This window comes from Tympanuchus pallidicinctus, unplaced genomic scaffold (genome assembly GCF_026119805.1).
Source record: "Tympanuchus pallidicinctus isolate F22 unplaced genomic scaffold, pur_lepc_1.0 scaffold12, whole genome shotgun sequence".
Lineage (NCBI taxonomy): Eukaryota > Metazoa > Chordata > Aves > Galliformes > Phasianidae > Tympanuchus > Tympanuchus pallidicinctus.
This window is the reverse complement of record NW_026294637.1, coordinates 7,781,626-7,806,043: the sequence shown is the minus strand read 5'-3', so window position 1 is coordinate 7,806,043 and position 24,418 is coordinate 7,781,626. Positions and strand designations below refer to the sequence as shown.

General features: G+C 44.8%; 2 protein-coding genes across 4 annotated transcripts in view; both read right to left on the bottom strand.

Annotated features, from left to right (window-relative positions):
- Positions 1-6,275: 6,275 nt before the first annotated feature.
- FAH (fumarylacetoacetate hydrolase) lies at positions 6,276-18,664 on the bottom strand. The gene is made up of 14 exons (XM_052671986.1): positions 18,498-18,664; positions 16,277-16,387; positions 15,395-15,516; positions 14,850-14,899; positions 14,090-14,180; positions 13,521-13,618; positions 13,217-13,269; positions 12,117-12,216; positions 11,302-11,432; positions 10,559-10,634; positions 9,952-9,998; positions 8,796-8,897; positions 8,019-8,136; positions 6,276-6,535 (listed from the first exon to the last, which is right to left on the bottom strand). Exons 1-14 carry the CDS (start codon positions 18,576-18,578, stop codon positions 6,456-6,458), a joined length of 1,260 nt encoding a protein of 419 aa, XP_052527946.1. The 5' UTR covers positions 18,579-18,664; the 3' UTR covers positions 6,276-6,455.
- Positions 18,665-21,679: 3,015 nt separating this feature from the next.
- Positions 21,680-24,418, bottom strand: part of ZFAND6 (zinc finger AN1-type containing 6) — a 31,948-nt gene continuing 29,209 nt past the window's right edge. For all 3 annotated transcript variants that reach the window (XM_052671694.1, XM_052671696.1, XM_052671693.1), the window contains 2 exons: positions 23,226-23,339; positions 21,680-22,622 (listed from right to left, as the gene is read on the bottom strand). In XM_052671694.1, coding sequence (XP_052527654.1) covers positions 22,474-22,622; positions 23,226-23,339 — 263 coding nt within the window. In that variant the 3' untranslated portion in view covers positions 21,680-22,473. The remainder of the gene's footprint in view (positions 22,623-23,225; positions 23,340-24,418) is intronic.

Genomic DNA, 24,418 nt, shown 5'->3' with positions numbered 1-24,418 from the left:
TCCGAGTCATTATATTTGTGCTCGGGAGAAAGGCAAAGTTTTGCAGTTGTGTCTTCCCAGGTAATGTTAGGTAGAATCATAAAATCATCAGGGCAGGAAAGACCAACAAGTCCAGTCGTCAGCCCAGGAGAAGGAACACTAAAGCACCATGGCTATCAGCAAATTTATTCTCAATGAATTAAGTAGTGTCCATATGCTTCCCTACCACAGTGCAGTCATATTTTTAGTGATCAATATACAGAAGCACTCAAACTGCAGTTTCCAAGGGGGCTGTGGGCTACTGTTGACTCTGCAGCACAGCCTTTCTCTATCCTACTCATGGATAACTAGATATATTGACATCTGCCATAGGTCCATCAATCAGCCAGATCTCTTGCAATGAGCTTGGTAGCCACAGTTCACGGATCAGAGCTTGGACACCACTGGCTTCAACTACAAAGATCTTGCAACGTTTATCAAAGGCTGACTCCACACAAAACTTCATTAATCTCTTCTTTCAGAGACAGTTCAGTGGGGTCACACATAGATGTTACAGACAATAAGCAAAGACACTCCTAGCTTTGTCAGTCGAATTTGTTAGCCCAAGTTACAGTAGCAAGAACATGCATTCTACCTCGAGCAAAGTACCTTTTAAAAAAAACTTTTCCTCCATGTTTTTGTTGATTATCCATGTATTTCCTTTACTCAATGCATTAAGAATGCCATTACGAAAGAAGCGAAAAAGGGAACTCTGGAATTATATTATTTACATTTTGAAGAGTGGTAATCAAAGGTTTCCCACATCCTCCATTTCTTAAGTTCTAAGGTTTGCCCGTAGCTGCCTTGAGTGACTACACATATGGCTTAAGGGATTGTAAAGAGCTGCTGAAGCAATCAGGAGTAGTTACTGCAACCACTGGTGTCATGAATAGACGAGACCTAAGAGCACAGATCTGCAAAAAGGATACTTCATTTTCTCCTTTTCCTCACCATCTTGTTTTCTACATTCTTGCCATAGGACAACATAGAGTGGATAAAAAAAGGTGGAAAAAGAGGCTGGAGCAAGGAACCAGGGCATAATTGTGTAGGCTGGATATAGACTCTGTAGATTGGTATTCTGCACTCTGACAGATTTGTTTGACTATTACACTAGTCCCCTCTTTCTGTCACAGTCTTCAAACATGTAAAATTGGTACAATACAATTAACTTGTCCTGCCCTGTTTCAGCTCTATCACATCACTATACAAGCTCTTGAAGAGCCTTAGATAAAGACATGGAAGTAAGATACTGATTTACAACATCTTTACTTAAAACTAAACAGGAAGGTCTGAATCTCAGTGTGCTCTATGTACTTTTATTGAGATCAGAACATCCTGAATTATTCTGATGGCACCTGATTTTATTGCCCATTGCATGGAGTTCCAAGGAGTACCGACTACAGAAGAGCAGGCTATGAGGTATATGGAAACTTCGCATGCACCTTTTGCCCTAGGCTCAACTGCACAATTTCAGCTAATCTCTGTTGTAGGAGAGCCCATTCAGAAGGGAGATTTGAGGATCAGCTTTAATCCTGCTCTTCTTTACCGAGAGATCTCCACTGCTTCAATTATCCACTGCAGATTGCTCACCAGCCTGCTGTTCAGCTTCAGGTTCTGTTAGCTAATTAACCACTAGTAATGGAAGTTTTTTAAGTGTGAATGTTAAAGTCCAACACTCTTTGAGCAAATATGTTGGTCTCATTCATGTGCGTGCCTATCTATAACACAGGAACCAATACCCCAGCTCAAAGGGCATGGCTTCCATTCCACTGACATTTAGAGCCTGGTTTTTTTAGTCATTAAGTTCCATATCCCATTTTGATACCAGTGGGGCTACAGAATATACAAAGCAAGAAGTAGTAAAATAACTATTTCCAGCCTACAGAGACTTCTGTATTTCAGGTTACCTGACTATATTCAGAACTGACACAGCAAGAAAAGTGCTTGTCACTACTCCTGGTGCCAATAGTCCTCTCAAGGAGAATATGCATGCGTTGGCTTTGCTGCACACCACCAGTAAGCTCCTGTTCAGCTAAGGATTTATGCATATTCTGAAGTTTAAGACCTGCACTCCCAGGGAGCAGGGTCAGCCCTGTGCTGTGCCTTTGGCTGGGCATGGACAGCAGCACACAGCCCTCAGGGGAAGGAAGCGCATATGAGAGCAAAGGATTATGAATGCTGGGGAAGCAAATAGGTTCACCTCAAAAGAATATTTGTGGTTATCTTCCCCCACTCTCCCCTTTCATCTATACAAAGCATTTTAAGATCTTATTTTACTTTCTGTTTGCAAAAAGCCTCCCCTACATCAAACCTTTTCCTATGACTACCTAAACACTGGTGGGGTTGTTTTTTGTACTTCTAATGTATATATGTATATTCTAATTTCTGCCTTCCACCAACGGTTACCAACACAGCCTCACCACTTTAACTAAAAGCAATACCAAACACCATGCTGAAAGCAGAAGCTTCACCTTGCTTGCATTCTGGCCACCCAGGACATGTTTGTTACTCCATCTCCTGGGAGTCTGGTTGGCAGAACCACGTTCCTGGGCAGTGGAAGTTTGGTAGGGGCTGCATCGCTCAGCACTAATTGCAGCTGCATGTAACAAGTGCCTCTGCCAGTTCTGTTGTTTTTAATCATTATGCCATACTACCGGCACTTGCACTCAGAGGAAATAATGCAAACTTACTGCAGATGTATTTACTTAATGCAATAAACAGCTTCAACATGGAAAGAAATTGTGTGTGTTGCAGTTCACTACTCACCAGGATCCAATGCAGGCACAGATTGCAACAAGCCACTCCCTACACCAGAAGCAGCAGATGGAGTTACCATGCTGCTCTCAGAGCAGCTCCTGAATGGATAAAAGCTCCATGCACAAGCATAAATCCAAGCCCTGGCCACCCTTTCCTCCTGACCCCACTGGCCCAGCCTTGCCGGCCATTACACCAATCTCTATGGCTGCCTTCTGGTTCTGCACAGCCCAGATGAACTGATCTAAATAGAGGATACCAAATCCCCAATTTTAACCATGCCTTAGCATGGCCATGGGAATACCTTATTGCTATCTGTATTATTCTACATGTTCACTTTTCCTTTTTAAACTCCTTTCATTAAAAGCAGTCGATACCCTCTGGCCACTGCTCCTTTTCGTAACCCAGGAGGAAAACACTGATCACAGATGTGTTTTTAAGGCCATGCACAGTTTAAGACTTCTAGTTGCATTTACTCTCAGGGTTCATCTCAGTGCACAACAGCATTATGAAGCGTTGAGTGATGTGCTTAATTACAAAGCTCCCTGTTTTGTACTGCAACTTGTCCAGGGAGAAATCAAAAATCAAACAAAAAGTATTAAAACTGCATTAAGTGTGCTGAATCCATAAGGAAAAGGAAGGGTGTTAAAACAAGTTTATAACTCAAATAAGCTTTTCAAGCAGCAGCCATCTACAGACCAATCCCAGCACAGGGCTGTACCTTCAGCATGTCCCTCACGTACAGCCAAACGCATCCAGAGCTTTCAATCAACTTTAGAGCCCAGAAATTATCTCTCTTTCTCACACAGCAGTGACAGCGTGGGCACCTTGAGCGAAGGCAGCAATCCTGAGCTGAGAAGTGGCCTCTTAGAAAGAAAGTGGATGCAAATATCAGCTACTAACAACATCCCTTCTAACAAAGTCACTGCCTTAACCCCAAACATCTTCTGAAAGAGCATTTCCCCCACCCAGGGAAGGAGCCTATCATCACACCACCCCAAAACCCCTCTGGGGTGGGTTTACCTTTCCTCCAGGCCTCTGAAAATCCACAGGGGAATTTTTTCTTCTCCACTTGAGTGACAATCTCAGTGCTGTGACAAAGTAGAGGAGCTCTGGTTTTAAAGCTTTACTTCATTCATTGTTGTTGGAAACTGCTATACAATACACTTAACAAAAGCAGACTTGAATTAAAAGCAATAAAATCCAGAAGCAAAGAGCTCCACCTTCAAATCCAATGGCAATAGAAGCTTCCAGACTTGGAGAGGAAGCTTTTTGTAGGGAGGGTCAAACCACTTTAAATGGCCCTTTAGAAATAAACTCCTCCCAGCACCAGGTGCAAGTATTGATCCAAGATGTAAGCATTGTAAGCACGAAACCAAGGGCCCCAGGTTGAAGCACCCTCCTGCTCCACCCACCTGTTTCCCCCTTGTGGGTGCCCTCCCTCAAAGGGGAGATGCCTCCAACACCATGAGCCCGTGTCTTTATCCTGCAGGTGAAAAAAAATTCACCTTGGCCATAAAAATAATTTCTTTCCTTTTTTAGCATCTGCTGGACTTTTGGCCTCTGGCCATGCAGCAGGCGGTCCGTGTCTCTGAGCTCTGTCCTGAGCAAAGCTTTGGACTTCCTCCAGCCCACATCCAAAATCTGCTCAGAGAGCTGTGTGAGTTCTGGGAAGGAAAACATCAATTTCTGGAAGCCTGGGATTTCTCAGATTTAATCAAGTTAAGGAAGCACCTGGGGGCTATGGGAACACCCTGTCACCTCCTGCCTGTCCCCACCATTCCACAGAGGTTTTTGACCAGGAACTGGGATTTGTATCCCTGAGATGGAAGATGTAGCTGCACTGCCTTTGCACAATGGTTTTAATGCTTTCCAACAAATATTCCTGTACCCAAAAAGCACTGATGCTGCAGTCCTTCCTGGCTGCAAAATGACTTGCATCAAGGTCAAAACCCACGAATAGCAATGTACTGCCCTGACACCTCCATCAGCTCTTGTCAATAGAGATTGTTCCCGGGTTTTTCAGAAAAACAGCCTTCCTTCCAGCATACAAAACCCCTCCGTGCTTCCATGGGATGGTGGCATCATGGCAAGATGAAATATGGGGCTGCCACAGCTTTAGCATCAAGGATCACACAAGTTACTTCCAAATCCAAGAGGGAATATGGCAGCTTGTGGTTGTCCTTCAAGGTCATTTGCCATCTAAGTCAGAGTGCATTAAAATAAGTATCTGTCTATTAGCTCAATTCGAAGTACCTAACAGACCCTGAAGAAAAAATTCCTTTTTTTTTTTTTAATATAAACAAGGAGCTGTTTTTCTGCCCAGGTCATCCCTTCTGCCAACAGTGGAATGTCTTAAGCTAAAAATTTAAATTGATTTGAGGATGATCCTCCCAGCATCATTCTTGAAAGGGACTGTTATTGTTGCACGCTGAGGCTGCCCAGGAGAGATCCCATTTCAGCAAGCATGCCCCGTTAGCAATGATTTATGCACTGTCACATTTGTTCATTAATCTTCATTCCAAATTCACTCTTCCTTCCTGCCTGGCCAAGGGGTCACACAGCACACTCCCCCAAGGGTGATATTAAATATCAGCATGCCCTGACACCCATGTTTGGAGGTGGTGCACCCAGACCCTCTCCTACAGGCAGCTCCACAAGTCAGGATCGTAGCCTGCCCTCCTGCTGCCCCCAGCCCCAGCATGAGGGGCTCCTGGCTCTGGGAAAGCATCTGCAGCCCTGGGACTGCTATCCTTGCACGAAATCCACAGCTCCATCAGCCCCTTCACTTGGAGGACTGAGCAGATATTTGGCAAGATTCCCTTGCACCATACCAGAGTTCATTAGCTGCTCTCTTGAGCTCCTTCAGTCAGTGATGTCCTCTAATTGATGTGATTTGGCACTGGGCCATGGCGTTAAATTGATTTGTAGGCCATGGGACAGAGGCAGATGCCCTTTGCACAGGAGAGAAGTGCCATGTGCTTTGTTCACTGCCCGCTGCAAGGAGCTGCCAGCACCCAGACCCATGTTGTTCCCTGACAGGGGACAAAGTGCAAATCATTATGCTGGGGCTGCCACCCTCCCTTTGGTACAGTGTAATTTCTGTTTTCACCCTTTTGAAAAGGCTGCTCCTTTAGCACCCTGTTGTTTTGCTGTCAGTTGCATTGACCATCACGTTCAATTTTGTGTTTTTGTGTGTTGGTTTTGGGGGTGCTCCTGGAGCAATCTTCCTCCAAATGGTTCCTGGGTTTTAGCATCCACTTTTGGGGTTTTACCCCCAGAAGATGAACACTGCGAAAAAAAGAAGCCAGGATTTAAGCTCTGCTGTATCACCAACCCAGTGAATATTTCAGTTTACTTGAAGACCTTTTTATAGCTGTGATAAAAATATTAATGTAGAAGAGATAAAAATCTCGCTTTCTATTTAAATCATCCTATTCTCACATCGCAAGAACTTTAAAGCTAGGGCAGAAAAACTTTTCTTATCACACCAGAGAGCCACATTCATCTTGCAGATATTTATTGATAATTAAAAATAGTAAGTTTCCAATCAGTCATATAAAAATAATAAATCTGAGTTCAGTAGCACAGCTGTGAGAGGCTGGGGAAACGTCCTCCTTCTCCTTTCCCTTATATTCCACCTTCTTTTACTCCTCCTCCTGGATGTTCCCTTCCCACGAACATCACAGACCTGACACAGCTGGGAGGATTTTTCCTGAGCAATGACCAAATCCCACGCGGAAGCCACTGCCTTGGCAGTAACCTGGGGGCAGAAAACAGGAGACAGGTTGTGCTGTGAGGACAGTGGGGTTCTGCCATGAATGAATAGAATTATCCTCGTGGATAGTGGGGTTGCATGTGCCCAGGCCTGCGCACGTTGAGATGTCGTGATGAGGCTATCCTATGGTAAGGATATTTCCATTACTTTTTAGATGCACATACACAAGAACGTTTTTAAAGTTGGAGCCCAACCCATGAGCACGGTGAGGCTTTGTGGTTTGGTCCTTCTTGTCAGACATCAGGAAAAGTCATAGAATCACAAAGGCTGGAGAAGACAGCTGAGATTATCTGACCATCAACCCACCCCCACCATGCCCGCAGACCACATCCCTCAGTGCCACATCCCCACGGCTCTTGAACACCTACAGGGACAGTGACCCCACCATCTTCCTGGGCAGCTGTGCCAATATCTCACCACTATTTCAGGAAATAAATGTTTCCTAATACCCAACCTGAACCTCCCTTGATGCAGCTTGAGGCCATTCCCTCTCATCTTAATGCTGTTCCATGGGAGCAGAAGCTAACCCCTTCCTCAGTACAAGGAGAACCTGGGTCTGATCTTCCTTCAGGATCTTCCTTCAGCACTGTCCCTTCTCATCGTGGAGCTGTGATCTGTGACAGCTGCTGATTCAGGTGCTGCTACATTTAAGACTGTGTGTAAAGGGGGTTATGAGTACAGTGGTCTTGAAATCTGACTGATAAATAAAAACTTTAAGAACTGCAATGGGGGAAAAAAGAAGTTCAAATAGGCCAGGACTATTGGTGAAACACAGCAATATGCAAGTTCAGTGAATGTGTTCAAAGAACAAACAAGATGTGCAATATTCCTGCAGTCAGAACCAACCTGCAGCACTACCAATCCATTATGCTGGATTTTGTCAGCTCATCCATTTTAGCATCGCCAGAAACACTGCTCTAGTAAGCATAGTGCCTACCTTCATCCTCACATTTTACTTAGATGTTCTGGTGCTTTACTGTGTTGAGTTTTCTCCAATTAAACATTTCTGAGGTAGAGATACAGCTCGGTAACAGATCTTCAGCTTTAAATGCATTAATTAGAGCAGGCAATTGTAGCCTGCCAGCACATGCCACAGTCCTGTTGTTGCTTTCGCCCACTGAACTTTCCTGCAAGGTTTAGGGTTGGTAGCTGGATCATTGCTAGAGGCCAGGAAAAGTGTAACTGAAGACAGTCAGGGGTGGGAAGGAAATGCTTTGCAGTGCAGAAGGAAAACAAAGTGGCCCATGCTCTTGCAAACTCCAGCACTAGGGGAGATGCAGACACATGCATCTCAATAACAATGAAAACCATAGCCCAGCATGAAAGAGCTCTCAAGCACAGCTCTTTCAGAGGAATGGAAAGAGCTGGGGTTGCATGCGTGCACACGGAGCACAGCCATGTCCTCAGCTGTTACCAACACCTGGAAACACCTCCTAGGTACAGCATACGAGCATTTCTCAGCCATTACCTGTTATAATGATTTCATCTCCATCCTGCAGAAATTTACGAGACTGTCCATGGCCAAGAGGAATTTCTTTTGTCCCGTTCCAAGAAAGCTCCAGCATGGAGCCGAAGCTCTCAGGCTCCTGCAGCAAAAGTTATCAACAGGTGAATGTCTCTTTAGTAACAGTCCTACTGCTAAGCTACTTATTGCTGGAAGTAGATTCACAAATAGATTAACACACAGAATGGAGTTTTGCTGTTGATTTACTTCGTTGGTAATACACTGGCTTATTGCTTTGCCTTTGCGTTACAATTCCTTGCTTGCTGTAAGCAGTCATGGCTTCATCTGGTACATTAAAAGCAGTCCTAAATCCTTTACAAGCCGCTTGAGGCAGCTACAGAGAGCATGGAAACAAATCTAGGGCACTCCTGAAAACCCACGCTTTCATGTAACCACATTGCAGTTTTATTTATGTTTTGTTCTTCAGAAGCAAAGCTGGCAAAGGTTTATAAATCATCAATGTCAATCTGCAGCACAATGGGTTAGGGGAAGCAGAAAGCACTGCAGAGGTGCTCAGAATGGAAGGATAGGTATCCATGTTTGGAAACCACTTACCCTGAAGCTGTCTGAAAGACAGCATGAAGAGTGATTATATTTGATGTTTCAGCAAGTGCCAGTACCTTACTCAGACATTGCAACCACTCCCCGTACAAGAGTGATAGCTTGCAAAGTTAGGCCTGTGGATGTAGTATTTTAAATCTGCTGAGCTGTTACTGGTGCTATCAGCACTTGAACACTCACAGGCCCACTGATGGTTCCTGATGCCAGGAGGTCTCCAGGTCGAAGGTTGCATCCATTGATGGAGTGATGTGCCAGCTGCTGCTTCATGGTCCAGTACATGTGCTGCAGGAAGGAGGAAGAGGCTAAAGCAATGAAGGACAAACCTTTGTCACTTGCCTGTGCAGAAGGAATTGCATTCTCTGGATGATGCTGGTCAGGAGATCCCTAAAGATATTTTCTTATTTAATCAGGAACCTTCAGCAGCCTAAAAGTGACACACCCAGCTGCATTTCTAATAGTAACTGTGACATGGCTGATAGCTTTCTATATGATCACAGGATAGTAGAATGAATCATAGAATGGATTGTGTTGGAAGGGACCCCAAGGATCATCAAGTTCCAACCACCCTGCTACAGGCAGGGCCACCAACCTCCATACCTGGTACTAGACCAGGATGCCCATGATGACCAACGGGCTGTTGCATGCATACAAACTCAGACATGTAACATGTAACTTTGCCCCTTAAAATTCCTCCTCTTTCAGTCAGATGCCATTTATCCTCTTCTTCCTCTTCAAGGCCAGCACTACTAGCCCAGGATCCATGATCACGTTTAGTATTCTAACAGGCTTATAGAAAAATCTCCTCATTACTGCTGTGCTGACTGCTGATTTACTGATTAGGGTAATTACTACAGATGAACAGAGCCAAATGTGAACTTAAAATGGTTCACCAGCCCACATACTGTACCAGGGCAGACCTGGGCTCACAGCTGTGTCCCCATGGGAGGTACAAGTTGTGACTGCAAGGCTGTCTTCCACTGTGGTGCAGCAAGAGCCCTTTTACATGAATTCAAAGCTGAGCAGGAGGAGGAGCTGCTCTCTTGTTCAGTGCTTGGGAGTTCTCATCCCAATGGAGGGAAAAGCTGCCACTACCATCCTCTCCTCTCCCTCTGTTTGCATATGGACTGATTTTTGGATGGTCCTGTGAGGTGCCAGGAGCTGGATTAAACAATCCTTAAGGGTTCTTTCCAACTCATGTTATTCTGTGATTCTATGAACCTTACCCAAACCTGACCTGATCTTTGACTAATGCAAAAATCAGTATTTGAGGCTGCCTAAGAGCTGAGCTGATAGCATCAGCAAGATTTCAAGCAAATGAAAGAGGCCAAAGTCCTACCTTGAAATTGGACCTGCATATAGTGGTTGGCATGCTCATTCCTTCTCCTGCAGAAAATAAAATGCAAGAAACAGGGAAACAACTCATTTGTTTTGGATGAATGATGGAGTCTTTTCATTTATAGATGGATGACTTCTTTTATCATTACAATCCCTAGCAGCAGTGCAGCAAATAACATTTTCCATTCCCTTAAGAAGGCCAGAAAACAAGTGTATGGATGGCACCAACGTAACATCAAGCTACCCAATTCTGATCATTTCCTTTACTGTATGAGCAACAATACGGACAACTGGACCTTCTGCTCAGTGAGGCCATTAACTGGGCTTTGTGCTGGCCTAACATCATGGATTTCTGCTCTCTCCTTGCCCAACTCTTGCCCACCCATTCAGACAGCCCCCATAGGGGCTCGTCATCAAAGGTTGATTATCTGCAATCCTCAGGTGGGCTTCATTCCCTCCTATGTGCATCACTGGTTGGCCAAGAGGGAATGTGAAGAGCTTTGCAAGAAAAGAGGAATGCAGAGCCGAGATTGCCTTATGTACTTGGGGGGGTTCTGCAGTCCTTAATTGGTGATTTCAGCTTTACAACTGGCTCCACACTGCCATACCTTTTATTGCAACAAAGAGATTGATGTCAAAAGTGTAGGGTTCTTCATCCCGAAGGTAGGGCAGTGGTTTGGGATCCTAAAGTCATATAAAAGATGTGACAGTTTACACAAGCAAAAAGGAAAAATTCCATGTGCCATGTCAGTGAGTTCTTGTTAATGCAGGCTGTGCTACAATCCATTTACTTTCCATTATTACTGTTCAGATTATTGCTTTTCTTGCTTTCACACGCACGCTTTTAAGGATCTTTCTGAGCAGATGTGATATCCCACAGATTCAGATTCCCTCTTTTGCACTTGGGCTCCAAAAGCCCTCTCCATCTTTTTGGCATGGATGTTAATCCAAAACTAATACAGAGCTAGCACATCTCTGTTCTGTGCCTGCTCAGAGAGGGTGGTAAATTCTCTGTAAGAACTTCATTATCTTTTCCCATTTTAACTACAGTTCCACATAACACAGATGTTTGAACAAAGTGCTCTGGCACAAACCCTTTCTCTCCCTCCTGCTTTCTGGATGCTAAGCACTACCAAACATCACCTAGCAGCTCAGTGATCAGTTCATTTTCAAGACATTTTAGAGGAGATGATATTTCTGCTCTGCTCGAGTGGGCAGGATGGCAGGTACCACGTGTTTGTGCTGCATCAGTCAGCATTTGGATTCGAAGGGCTCAAGCTTTCTTTGTGTCTTTGAAGCAGGATCACACTTACAAACTGTTCAAAGTTTCAAGCCTTTTTCTCTTGCTGACCTGGATGGGATTTGGCAGCAGGAATGGCCGCAGAGCTTCCATGGTGACAACCCAAGGGGAGATGGTTGTGCCAAAGCTCTTGCTCAGGAATGGGCCTAGAGGAACATACTCCCATTTCTGGATGTCACGGGCTAGGAAGGGAAAATTGAAAGTAATGCCATTAAACATACTTGGAGTTGTACAGCCTCTACACTGGTGGAAGACCTCTGCACAGCTACAGAACAAGTTGTGTGGACTTGGAAACATTCTCACTACCAATTTACAGCCATTGTGCCCAAATTCTGGTTTAATTCCATTCTCTTTCTCAAGCCAAAGTTCTCAGACCAGCTACATTAAGTAGTCAGGGATAATTAAAGCAAGCTAGGTCATCCATAATCATATTTTCCTCCTCCATTCAGTTAAACTGACACCCAGCCAGGGGGCTGCACCAGCCGGAGGGCTCATTTCACCTCAATAACAATGCTTTTGTCTGCTTAAACCTCTGCATAGGCAGAGGGATTTGTGATTGCCAAATTATTTCCTAATCCTGACATTGAAATCAATCCTCTGTTTAGATCACCATCCTTAGCGCTGCTCGATCCCTGCTAGATGCATATTAGCTCTTTCATAAGTAGATCAATCTTCATTAGGCAGCAGACACTGGTTCTACTGATTGATCAAAGATGGGTTTAGAAAGAGCTTAAGAAATGCAGGTAGTATTTCATTTTGAAACACACCCAGTGGTTTCAGTGCCCATGAATGTGTTTTTAGAAACATTATTCATCCATCTCTAGGGCACCCCATAATGCTCTGACCCCACCCATGGTGCTGGTTACCACTCCAGTCGTTCATAAGGACCATTCCAAAGATGTGCTCATGGGCTCTGCTGACTGGGATCGGCTCCCCGTGCTTGTTGCCAGGTCCTACAAAGAATGCCTGAAAATCAAAATGTTGGTTAAGTTTCTGAAGGTAGAGAACTTCACCCCTTCACAGAGGGTTACATGTCAGAGCAACTGAGGTTGGCCAAGACATGGTTTTTTGCATCCTTTCCTGTACTAATTAGACAAGGAACAACCTACTCCCTCTTTCCTCCCTTCCTTAAGACTTTGAAACTCTTAGGAGACTTGCATTTCCAAGAGGCAGGAATTAGCAGGACTGTATCAAAACAAAGGAGAAAAATTAGTCCCTCCATTTGCAAAATAATACAGTCCATTGGCCACTCATATTTTCTGTGGGCTGTGAAGATGAAAGAGAATTAAAGTCATTGCATTGCTCAGTGGGAGACTACAGTGACAGGAGGTAGTGGGGAAACGTCCCTGCTGGGTGTTTACCATGACCTAGCATCTCTCTTACCCCCATATGAAACAACATAGGCCACAGAAATCACAACAGGGAACCCTGCTCTCTCCTTTGGAACCATGCTAAGCCACAAGAAGATGCATTGTCCAAGGATATTTAATTACAAAACCCACAGCATGGGTTTTCTCTTTCTAGCCAGGATGAGGTGCTTGGGTTGTACTTGCAGCAATTTCTGCTCCCCCAGCTCCTGCACAGCCTTTCTGGGCCTCCAAAACCCCCACATCCAGCAAAGGATCTTGGCTGCAGCTCCATGAGAACTGCTGACCAGGGAACAGGCTGTGGTGCCTGATAGGAGAACCTGCCCATCTGCTTACTTCCAGGTTGCTCACGTCTGACCAGACAAGTTGTTTCCAGTCTCAAAGCTGTATTAACAAAATAGCGGATGATCTAAAGCACCCTGCTGTCCTCAGAAGGGAAGATTTCCTCCACAGAAACATTCATTGCCTGCTATATGGAGTTTTCAGAGGAAATGGATAAGTGGATTGTGTAATATTCATTTTAGAAGCTGATCCTACCTTTTTTTCCCCTCTTTTTAATGTTTATCTATTAAAATGGCAGGGGAAATAACCCATCTTACCATTTCTAACTCGATATCCAAACGTTTGCAAGCACCGAACACTGGAGGTTTATCTGTGGGCATAAAAAAGAGTATTTTATAGGCAAGAAGCAAACAGAGAAATGAAAATGAAAACTGTACAGAAGAAACAAAGCATCCAATGCTGCCTGGCACGCAAACACAGGGCAGTTTTAGCTCTTGGCTTCCCCTTGCTTTCTGCCTTGACCCCAGCTGGAACATCACAGACCCTACACTGCAATGTGCAGGGAAAACAATAGTTAAAAAAAGAGTAAGGGACCATGTTTAAAGCCTGTCATGGACTCACCATTGTCAGGTTTCATTTGCCCCACAGGTCTCCGGATGGGTGTCCCGGACACCACAACAGAAGATGCCCGGCCGTGATACCCAACAGGCAGGTGCAGCCTCAGGAAAGAGCATCACAGAGTATAGGTTAGATCTGAGAGCACAGCACCCAGAGCAGCTTCATGGGCTGCACAGAGTGCAAGGTTTGAGGAGCAGGCTCTGCACAGACGGGCAAAAACTGTTGCCCCGTCCTTGCTCTGTGATACAGACACATACAAAATCCTGCAACCATGTAGCTGTGCTAATGCACTCCCGTGCCAATGCTCTGCTTAATTCCTTGGAGCTTAAATCCAGAATGCAATTGGCAGAACACAGTTTCTTAGGTAAATCTGCCCTTGAACCAGAGGTTCATTGTGGTTGGTGCAGATGCACCAGCACAGGTTGGGGAAGTGGGATTTGGGGCTCTTTTCTCAAGCTCTTGACAGCAGTATGAGCTGACATCAATGTTTTGCTGAAGGGTTACCCTGACCTTTAAAAATGCATATATATACCTACGGGTGAGCACACAGCACAGCCACCCTCATAACCCACCAGTTGGGCATCAGAGCATTCTCCTTCCCCCGGAACATGATTCCAACGTTGGTGGCGTGTTGTCGCGATGAGTAGAAGTCGGTGTAATCTCCTGCATGGATAGAAACCCAGAGGATGTGGAGCAAAGGATGTGGAGCAAAGGATGTGGAAAAGCCCCTCGTGTGCTGGGACTAAAGGTGATGAAAAGAGTGGGAAGGGGTGCAGGGAAGGATGCAGGGAAGGGTGCAGAGGCGCTCAGCAGCACTTGGAATTGGATACAAGGCTGCACGAGAGGAGCTCCTGCCGAAGCGGGCGGGCAGCTGCTGCCCTCTGCTGGGGGATGTTGTGCTGGAAGCCGAGCTGCAGCCAACTGAGCGTTTAATGCTGTGCATAGCTTCGGGTGCCGTAACATAAGAAGGACGTAAAACCATCAGAGCATCCACAGGAGGACAACGAAGATGGTGAAGAGTCTAGAGAGCAAGGTGAGTGTGAGCCACAAAGACCCTTGGTGTTGCAAATCTGATGACAAGGATCTCATGGCACAGGACAACCCTTAACCCACATCCAGGAATTTTCAGGCTGATATTGAGTGTCCCTGGACTTTTCTTCTTGCACTGCAGACAGCACCTACCATGCACTGCATACAGTGAGCTACTTCTGGCTCCTACAAAGCCCATTCCCCATCACAGCTACGCTAAGTCTGAGCAACCTGGAAATAAAGCAGGTCCTTTAGGCAGGAGCAAAGGGCAGAGCTGAGCAGCTGGCAACCCACAAGGCTTACCAATGTGTGCCGGCAGGTGCATGGTAGCAGAAGCCTGAGGTACAAATGCCCTGAAACAAAAGACAAAGACTTCAGCTCTCAGAACAGTTTGTGGCTTTCACCCTGAAGTGGTTTACAAGCACATAAAGGGCTGAGAATCTCTCGAAGCTGCTCCATCCTTATTTTACTTTGCAAAGCCTTGCAGCGATTCCTTTCTGTTGAAATAAAAACAAGGGCACTGCTGGGATAGGGGGAGGCACGGGCTGGAGGTCCCACAGCCACCTCCCTCATGGAGGCTGTGGTTGGTGTGCATGGAGCCCCATGTATCCCCTGGACACCTGGGACTCTGATCAGCTGTAAGTGCCCTGTAGGTGCAGGGGAGTTGGACCAGTTGGCCTTTAAGGGTCCCTTCCAATCAAATGGTTCTACGATCGCATTTGCAGGCAGTGATTAACCAGAGACACAGCAAGGGGTGGGAAGCTGTCCCTGAAGCTGTATTTAGGCACAGACAGCAGTGGGATCCCATTCAGATGGCGGGCAGCTGCCTCAGGCCCGGGCTGGCTCACCGTTTCCGCAGGTCTGTGTTGTCCCGCAGCGTCGGCTCGGCGGCTGACAGCAGAGACTGCAGCAGGGCACGGGCTTCCCTCCAGGCTGTGGGACCCAGCCCCATGAAGGCGTTGAGGGTGGGCTGATGGGCAATAGATAAGAGACTGAGCTTTGCTTCACAAAAAACATCCAGGGCCCCAGATGCCCCCGCTGCATCCTCACAGCCACAGCCTCTGCCTCTAAGCGTAGCACAGCCAATGGTGCTGGCTGTGTTCCCCATGAAATGCCCCAAATTTGTGCCTTGTCACAGAGATCGGTTGGATATCAGGAAAAATCTCTTCTCAGAAAGAGCGATGATGCAGTGGCACAAGCTGCCCAGGAAGGTGGTGGAGTCACCATCCCTGAAAGTGTTCAAGAACCGTGGGGATGAGGCACTGAGGGACGTGGTTTAGAATGGTCACAGGCATGGGCTGATATCTAGACTAGGTGATCTTGGTAGTCTTCCCAAGACCACTCCATATGGCCCCCAGAATGGGACTTCGGGAAACTTGCATTTCTGTTCCTGCCTTAGATCCAAAACCAAAGTTTCATGAGGAAAGCTGCTAGCACTGCTCTGTGCTGCACTAACAATTCAATGGAAAAGGCCTCAAGGTGACTGGAAATACTTTGCTCATTCTGGATGTTTCTTTCACTTCTCCTTACCACTCAAAACATGGGTGGCATTGCTTCATTGTATTTCCACTTTGCAACTACACCAGGCTAAAAACGGACCAAGAGCTTCAGTTCTGAATGAAAATCAGCATTCCCAGTTTGCTGTCTATGTCTCATTGTTCATTGCTAAAAATTTTCATGCACATATTTAAAAGCATGCAGAAATTCAAACTATAGACTGAGATAAATACCTGGTCAAAGACATGCTGGTGTTTGGCAAGAGCTGGTCCATTAAACAGATGCTTGATAACACTGAGATCCAAAATTTGGTCTCCAATTGCTACTCCAATCCTGTGCCGAGGCTGCAAAGCGGTGAGAGTCAGAGAAAGAGTTTACAGTTGTAGCCAAAAATTCTCCAAAGAACACACGGAGGAAGGCAGCAATTGCAGGGAGCTGAATCCACGAGGACAGGATCGAATGTCACAGCAATTTGTGAACACTGGTGCAATCCTGACTGCAGGGAAAGCATCCTGCCTGTGTAGGAGAGTGCCACGGTCGTGTTGCCTGACAGATGACAAACAAAGCCCCCATTCATTTGCTGCAGTCCTGAAGGGCTCACCATGCTGGTGCTCAGAGCAGCACAGACCATCACAGCCCATCACACTGCAGCTCCACCACTGAGGAATGGGCATTTCAGAAACGCTGCCACGTTCAAAGGCAAATTTCAATTACCCACGCCTTTAAGCAAATAGAGACAGTCTGGTTACACTCATCAGGAAAACTAACTTAACAAAATGGAAAAAAAAATCACTGATGAAAATCCATGCTATTAAACCTATTTTTTAACCTTGAATTTCCAAATGAGATGTTTCTTAATCTTTAATTTCTAAGCATGATTCCCAATGCGATAAGGATTTATTCAGCAAACATTCCTGCATAGCACTCTAAAGGTCACATCAGGTTAATTTGTAACTGGGGTGCACGACATCAACCACCATAGCTCGAAATCAGGGCGACACGGTGCCATTTTAAAAACAATTTTTCCCCCAAGTAATTTCCATAAACCCTTGCCTGCCTTCTAATAAGATCTTAGCAAATATGTTTTCTTCGATGAACAGCGTGAAGGTGGAAAAATAATCCAGACTGGTTAGATAACAACGCATGCACCTAGGAAAAGATTAAATGAACCATCTCGTTTTGATCCGTGGAAAATAAGAGATCAGAAAACACAATCTTTGGGCTTAAATTCTTTTTTAAACCAGTATCGATAAGCAGAGACAGCAGCAACCAGGAGATAGCAATGAAGTTTCAGTATGCAGTCCTCCAGTCCTTCCTTCCCAGGTACTTCTCTTTTTTTCCAGGCCCTGTTACAGCTGCTCTGAGGCATTGGGTGGCTGCAGGTTTCAGGTCAGCAGCTGCCTAATGGGGCTCAGCACCCAGGAACTGGGAGCTCTCTTCTTTGGAAAAGGTTGAACCACATTTCTTGGAGTCCCCAGTACAAGAAAGAAGCAGAGGAGGGCCACTAAGATGATCAAAGGGCTGGAGCATCTCTCCTATGAGGAAAGGTTGAGGGAACTGGGCTTGTTTAGCTTAAAGAGAAGGCTCTGGGGAGACCTCGTTGTGGCCTTCCAGTACTTAAAGGGAGCATATAAACAGGAAGGGGAATGGCTGTTTTTGAGGATGCGTAGTGATAGGGCAAGGAGGAATGGTTTTAAACTGAGACGGGAAGGTTTAGATGTTAGGAGGAAGTTTTTCACACAGAGGGTGGCGATGCACTGAACAGGTTGCTCAAGGAGGTTGCAGATGCTCCATCCATGGAGGCATTCAAGGCCAGGCTGGATGTGGCTCTGCACAGCCTGGTCTGTTGTTGGTGACCCTGAACATAGCAGGGGGTTGAAAGTAGATGATCATTGTGGTCCTTTTCAACCCAGGCCATTCTATGATTCTATGACAAAACAGAGCTGGCTCAAGCCTTTGGGCACAGCTTTGCTTTGGCACATTTAACCCTTTGCTGCAGTGCCGTGCCCAACAAACCATAATGGGGCAGCAGCAGAGACAGAAGTAACACGTGTATGCTGTGCTCTGCTTTACTACTCTTGCAACCACTCCACCCAGCTGGTGAAAGTAGGCTGCTAAGGACCAGAACACGGCACGTACAAATACAGCTATTGCAGGAGACGATTCATTTAACAATAAAAGTAATCAAAACTACACAAGACCTATAGGACGCAGCAGCCAAAGTGCTCCTCAGAAGTATTAACACTTTCCATTCTTTAGTACGGTTTTGAGGAGGCTGTCACCAGAAACCCTACAAGAAGCAAAAAGACAATGCAGTAGCTGCTGCTCTGCTGTCAGATCAGCAACCTGCACCACCTGGAAGATTTTTCCTTATCCCACATCGCTGGGAGTTTCTCCTATTCACAGGATCCACACCATTACAACAGCCCAAGGACAACATGTGCTGTCACTCACCTCCTCCCTTGTGGAAAAAACCCCATAGGGGAGATTCTGAAGAGGGAAATCTGAGTCCTTGTCCACGTGGATGAAAGACATGCTGAATTCTCACAGAGATGGCTCCGACCTGCTGGGCCACTGCGTTCCCACCTCAAAGGAAGAGCCCCTTCAGATGTTGCAAGGGGGAGCACAGCAGCACCAAATCCCACCCTCCATCCGCAGCCCCAAACCAATCACAGCCCTGCCCGCATCCCACCCCTCATCCTGCTGGCAGCAGCCGCGGTTAATTAGTGCCAGAGGTTTGCATGAGTCAGCAGCTGGTAACTGTTCCTGTCGAGGTATGGGGCCAGCACGCAGACAGGCTTTTCCTGCTCGATAAACCCTTATGTGAAACCAAGGCCATCCTTCAGCAGCTCCATCCTTGCAGGTGGGGAAATCCATGCAGAGAGCTCCAGATGGGGCACTGAGACCAGAGATGCCATCCATTTACCTTCCATGGGGTGATTCACTTGACAGCAAGGCAGGAGAACGATGTCCCCACCTAACCTCAACAGAGCAGTTCTTCTGCCAGAAGCTCAGCAACACTGAGAAAGTGCTCAACTGTCACCTCCAGCTGCACTTCACCTTCTTTTTAGCTTCATAATGCTGTATCCAAATTACATTTTTGCCAGACGGTTCCAATAGCTTAAAAACGGGTTTGTGCAAACAGGACAAGGGCAGGGAAACTTGTGGCATCTTCTGATCACCAGCGCAGCTTTTACCCAAAGCACGGGACACCCACATTTGGGAAAAACAGAAACCAATGAGGGAATACTTGTGAAACTGAAACCAAACAGAAGAGGTCACACCTTTTCAATAAGTGTGGTTAGACAGCTTGTGACTGCCAAGGCAAAGAACTTATAAGAACTTATTTCCTGCTCAACTCTTTTTTTTTTTTTTTTTTTTTTTTTTTTTGGCAGAGAAGACTCATTAGAAGAAACAGAACAAGCTGGAGAGGCAGAGATTCAGCACATGATGACACAACACCAGTGACGAGAGCCCATCTGTGACAGCTCCTCACTATAGCAAAGACAGCTCACGTGGTGCCATCTGGAATGGGTTCTTATTTCAAACAATACAATGCCTCACACCAACTCCTGCAAAATTCCCCGTAAGCAAATTCGATGCATCTCAGATACAACTGTTCCAGTGACCGCTGAGAATGTTTAACACTGTGGTTTCATGCCAGGTTACAGGAATTGTGTGCGCATACTCCAAGAAGAAAACATCTTGAAAGCGTGCATCAAATACACAGCACACGTCTGGAAAAACAAGATTTATGCAAGGGTGCTGTAGTGTTGTGAATGCGCTGGTATTAATTAAAGTGTTCATCTGCTAACCTAATGCTGATGACAGAATATGAAAAGCATCGCTGGTTATCCAGGCTGAGAAGCAGATCAACCACCGTGATAACATGAAGCCAAGGCCAAAGCAAACACCAACTTACTATCAGGGAAAGGTTGATTTCCAGTCCAAGTTTCAATATTACATCTTTCAATATTCTCTACTTGGAGCAATCTGCACAAGCCAGGCCACAAACAGATTTATTGGGTTATTTTGAGAATGTTACGTGTAGAAACAGAATTACCCAAGACTGACCCTGCCAGTCAGCACTGCCATCACACTGCAAGTCCAGTTTCCTCTTGGCACAGTTGCATTTCCTACCTTATAATCAAGGGCCAGCAGAATTATTGCTTCATAACAGGCAGCAGTAAGGATTACATGAATTCCAAAGGCAGCTGCTTCTCTGCCCTTTCTTCTTCCAATCTCTCAGATACCAGAACTTACAAAACAACTGTTTTTCCCCCATTGCAAAATCGATGGCATCTCCTCTCTGCTTAGCCCAGAAACATCACTGCCAGAGGAAATAGAAAAGGATACTTCTAGATAAAGGAGGAGAGACCAAAAATACTAAAGAGGAAGTTGTTAAACTCAGAAGGAAAGCTTTAGAGAAGAGTAAAGCGGTGGCTAAGTGAAAAGCAAACAGCCACGAAAAAAGAAGCTGCTGCTCTTCTGCTCTCTATGCTGCATAAGAGGAAGTTTAGCAAGTGCTCTGAGGAAATGCAAGATCTTTGACCCATAGGTGTAGACTGCTACTGGAACATGGAGTTACTTCTCCGCTCCTCTACTACAACAACACTTTGCTTCATCAATTGTGAGTAAGCCACTTCAGCAAGAACAAGATACTTCATTTATGACTGGTCTTGCAAATTACTCTCCATAGCAATCTGATAGAGAAAGCTCCTTCTGCTGTGCAGTGTTTGTGCTAAATGCTTCGTCTGCTAATTACCAACCATAGCTTTTAAAGAGCATTCAAAATTTTAAGGGATGCAGCCAGCTTTGATTAAAAATTTAACATCTTAAATAAAGCCACGCAGTTCCATTTATTTCACAAATGCTCAAAGGCAGCCGCAAGCCACCACGTGAAATGTCAGCCAGGGATCAGAACCACCTGGAGAGGAATTAGTCCCACCTCAGCGTTCTGCTAAGTCCTGTGATAAGCAGCACTGCCTGAATTTACCATACTACACAAACTACTCAAACTTTATGTGGATGACCTGGGTGGTAGAATGGTGAAACACTCTGGGTCTGATCAAACATACTGTCTTAAAGACAACTACTGAACAGTTACAAAACGGTAAGAAGGGTTCTCCCTACCCCCCACAAGAGGATTACTTACAAACCTGCAGATCTGCTGATGCACATGGAGGGTGGCTGTGGCAGCTTTCCATGTTGGAGCCTGTGGATTTCAAACCTGAGAACACAATGCCACTGGAGGAGCTGTCTCAGGACACATTCTGTCATCGAACTTCAAGGAGGCTTGTGCAGTGCTCTGTCACAGTGAATCACAAACCCCAGAGCAGTATTTTCTAGGACCAGAGTCACATGTGCTTGGCCTAATCACCAATAAAGCTGGAGACATTGCTTTCACCTATCTGTAGGCATGTTCCCAACTTCAGCATATCATCACAGATAACCCCACTCCTGCACACGTCAGGGATTTGCACAAAATACAAAATCAGACTATAGCTGGCACTGGGATACGTACAGCCTGTGGACAAATGCACTGTAAGTGAAGGAACCATCAATGGAAGGTTCCATGAAAACAAAGCAGGAGAGATCCAGGTTATTGATGCCAGTGACAGCCACAGGGGCTCCAATTTTTTTTTTTTTTTTTAATTTTATTTAATCAAAGTTAAGACATGAATAAACATAAATACAGCACAGGTACTTCAGATCATTCTTCATATTGTGTACAGACAGACTGATGGATGTAATACCAATGGAACCTGCAGTCAGTGAAGTGCATACAGCCTTCCCCCATACACACAAACCAATTTAAAAAAAAACAAAACAAAACAAACCACACAGACAATCTCAGCACACACTCTCATTACAAATGATTCATACATAAATAGGTAGAGGGTGCAAACAAGCTAATATGCGAACATGTATAACCTCTCGTTAATGGGAAAAAAAACAGAAGCAGCCATAATGATTAAAATACATTCAGTTACTGATAACTAGTTGTGCCATACAAGGCATTATCAAAAAAAGGAAATTGTGCTGCAGAGAAATGCTATATACAACAAGAAAATAAACTGCAAAGTTAACGCATGCATGTTTTATCCTGGAAAAGCACAGCCCTCCAATATTTTCTCCACGTTTGTTATAAAAGCCCTCTGCACTCAACTAAAATTAAAATGATCTTAAAGGATAATACTTGTAAAGTTTTACTTAAGTCTTCAGCCACAGAAAACTGCAATGAAAATAAATGTTCGGTCATTTTCAAAACAAAAACAAAGAACAAAATCTATTCATCTGATGACATGCATGATTAAAAGGTCTAGGCAAGGTACACTGCTCTACATTCCTGATGACTAAGGAAAAAAAGCTCAAGTCAATTTAATTTGCAGATGGTCAAAGGATTTTGTATTCCAGCAGGAGCAGCAGTTCAGATCTTCTGGATTTTTTCCCCCACAACTACAGGATTCTCTTTTCTGATTTTCTCAGCAGCATCAGCTTTGTAATTGTAAGAGCAACTGTGTACATCTGAGTAGCGGTGCATCCCGCAGTAAACGTTCCCACACCGACACTCAAACCCTGCGGACAGAAACATCACTTTAGGCAGTTCAGTGTTCTGAGCACACCCACCTGTTCTAAATCCTGAATGTGTTCACTCACTATCAATAAATCTGTCACCAGTGTCAATCAGCCAAAGAGAAGCTCTGCTGCAGAAAGCATAAGAATCAAAATAATGCATTTAAGTATTTAAATCAAGACTTGACCAATCCTTCCTATTGCATTATGTATCAGTGCAAAACGCATTCCTGAAGACTTCTGGATCACTTTCTTTGTTTCTGAACCATTATCCCACACAACCCAAGCTTCTCTGGCCCTTCCACTGACCCACTGCAATGATGGTTAGCAGATGGCAGCCACCTATCAGCCAACCCCCAGCTAAGCAGACTTCAAAAGAGCAGTACTTGCAGTTACAAATTTCACTTAAAGAAAAGAAGCTGAAAAACAAAACAAATGCATGGAAGACTAGATCTAGTACAAGCCAGCTAGAAACAAAACTTGGGCAAAGGCTCTTTCAATCAACAGCATGAAGAAGTGACCGTACCCCATTTATGCCATAAGATGTTTTCAAAGCTCCAAAGCCTAAGTTTCTTTTTAAGAAGAAGCAAAAAGAGAATTTCTTACCAGTAAGTCCAACTTTCTTCCTGCACATGAAACAGCGATTCTTTTTCTGTTTTGGTTTGTCAAGTGACTTGTCTTGCTCTTCAGGTGTAGGCTCTGCATTCTCTGACACGGAAGCTAATATTAAAAAGTTGATGAGAACACTGGAAAACATTTCTCTCTTCTTCCTCTAAATGATACGATAAGCTAAAGCCCATCTTGTCAACTCAGGCTGTGGGGTTGAGTCATGTACTCAAAGCACTCCCTCCCTTTAAACCTTCAATCCAACTCAAGGAGAGAACTCACTGAACGCCCTTATAGAATTGACAGTATTAAGTTACCACACATTAAAAGGTTTGCTATCTGTCCCTTTGTACATCAAAGTAAGTAAAAATAGGTTTAAAAATTAAGAGTCAGAGCTGCCAGATTTGAGGAGAGAATGAACATCCAGCACCAAGTGTTTCCCATCAGTGTTACTGGTCTGTTTCCTAACACAGGAAATACAGAAAGAAGCTTTTAAGCAGCATTAGCAGCACTGTATATTATGAGTACGTGCTATGAAAAATCCTTCTTACCAAAATGTTGGAACACTTATTTTCACTGAAGGCTGCAATACTGAGGCCATACAAAGTGCAGTGTTTCAGAACAATCTCTTCTACTGTGATGCTGCTGCTCACCTACATCTACAGCAAGGAAGTCACTCCTTTGTCCATGAATCTCAGAACTACAGGACGTCCACTGCTCTGAAACCCACGAGGAAGGGAAATACCTCTCTCAGTTTGAAGAGATTTGTTAAGACTACTATCTGTTCAGACTAGTTCAGTGTTCTCTCACACACAGAAGACAGCTTACAGATTGTGTGGAAGAACAAAAAGTACTGGCAATATTTGCCTTACTCAGGTCAAAACAGAAACTGGTTGGTTTTCCTCAATATTTGCACATTCCTCACTTTTCAAAACAAAAATAGATACCAGAACAAACTTGATTTCAAGAAGGGCTCGAGAGGTTTGCAAGGTAAGTATGAAAGCAGTAAGGACTGAAAGATGCACAAGAAGTATCAGAAGCGGGAAGAGTTACCAAAGTGCATTCTAGCAGTGTTACACAGAGCAGACCTTCCTGCATTTATTAATTCATTAGGAAGCCTTTATGCCATAAATTGGCATTTCGGAGCTAACAACTCAGGCTTACATTTCCTCTTGCAGCAAAATCCAGTTACT

Bases quoted from the DNA above. Each gene is read 5' to 3' on its own strand.
- FAH (XM_052671986.1), bottom strand. From the start codon at position 18,578: ATGTCTTTCATCCACGTGGACAAGGACTCAGATTTCCCTCTTCAGAAT. The intron at 14,181-14,849 runs GTAAGCCTTGTG...CTATCCATGCAG, and splicing joins GCACCTGCCGGCACACATTG to GAGATTACACCGACTTCTAC. The intron at 8,137-8,795 runs GTGAGTGTTCAA...CTTTTGCTGCAG, and splicing joins CAGGAACCATCAGTGGGCCT to GAGCCTGAGAGCTTCGGCTC.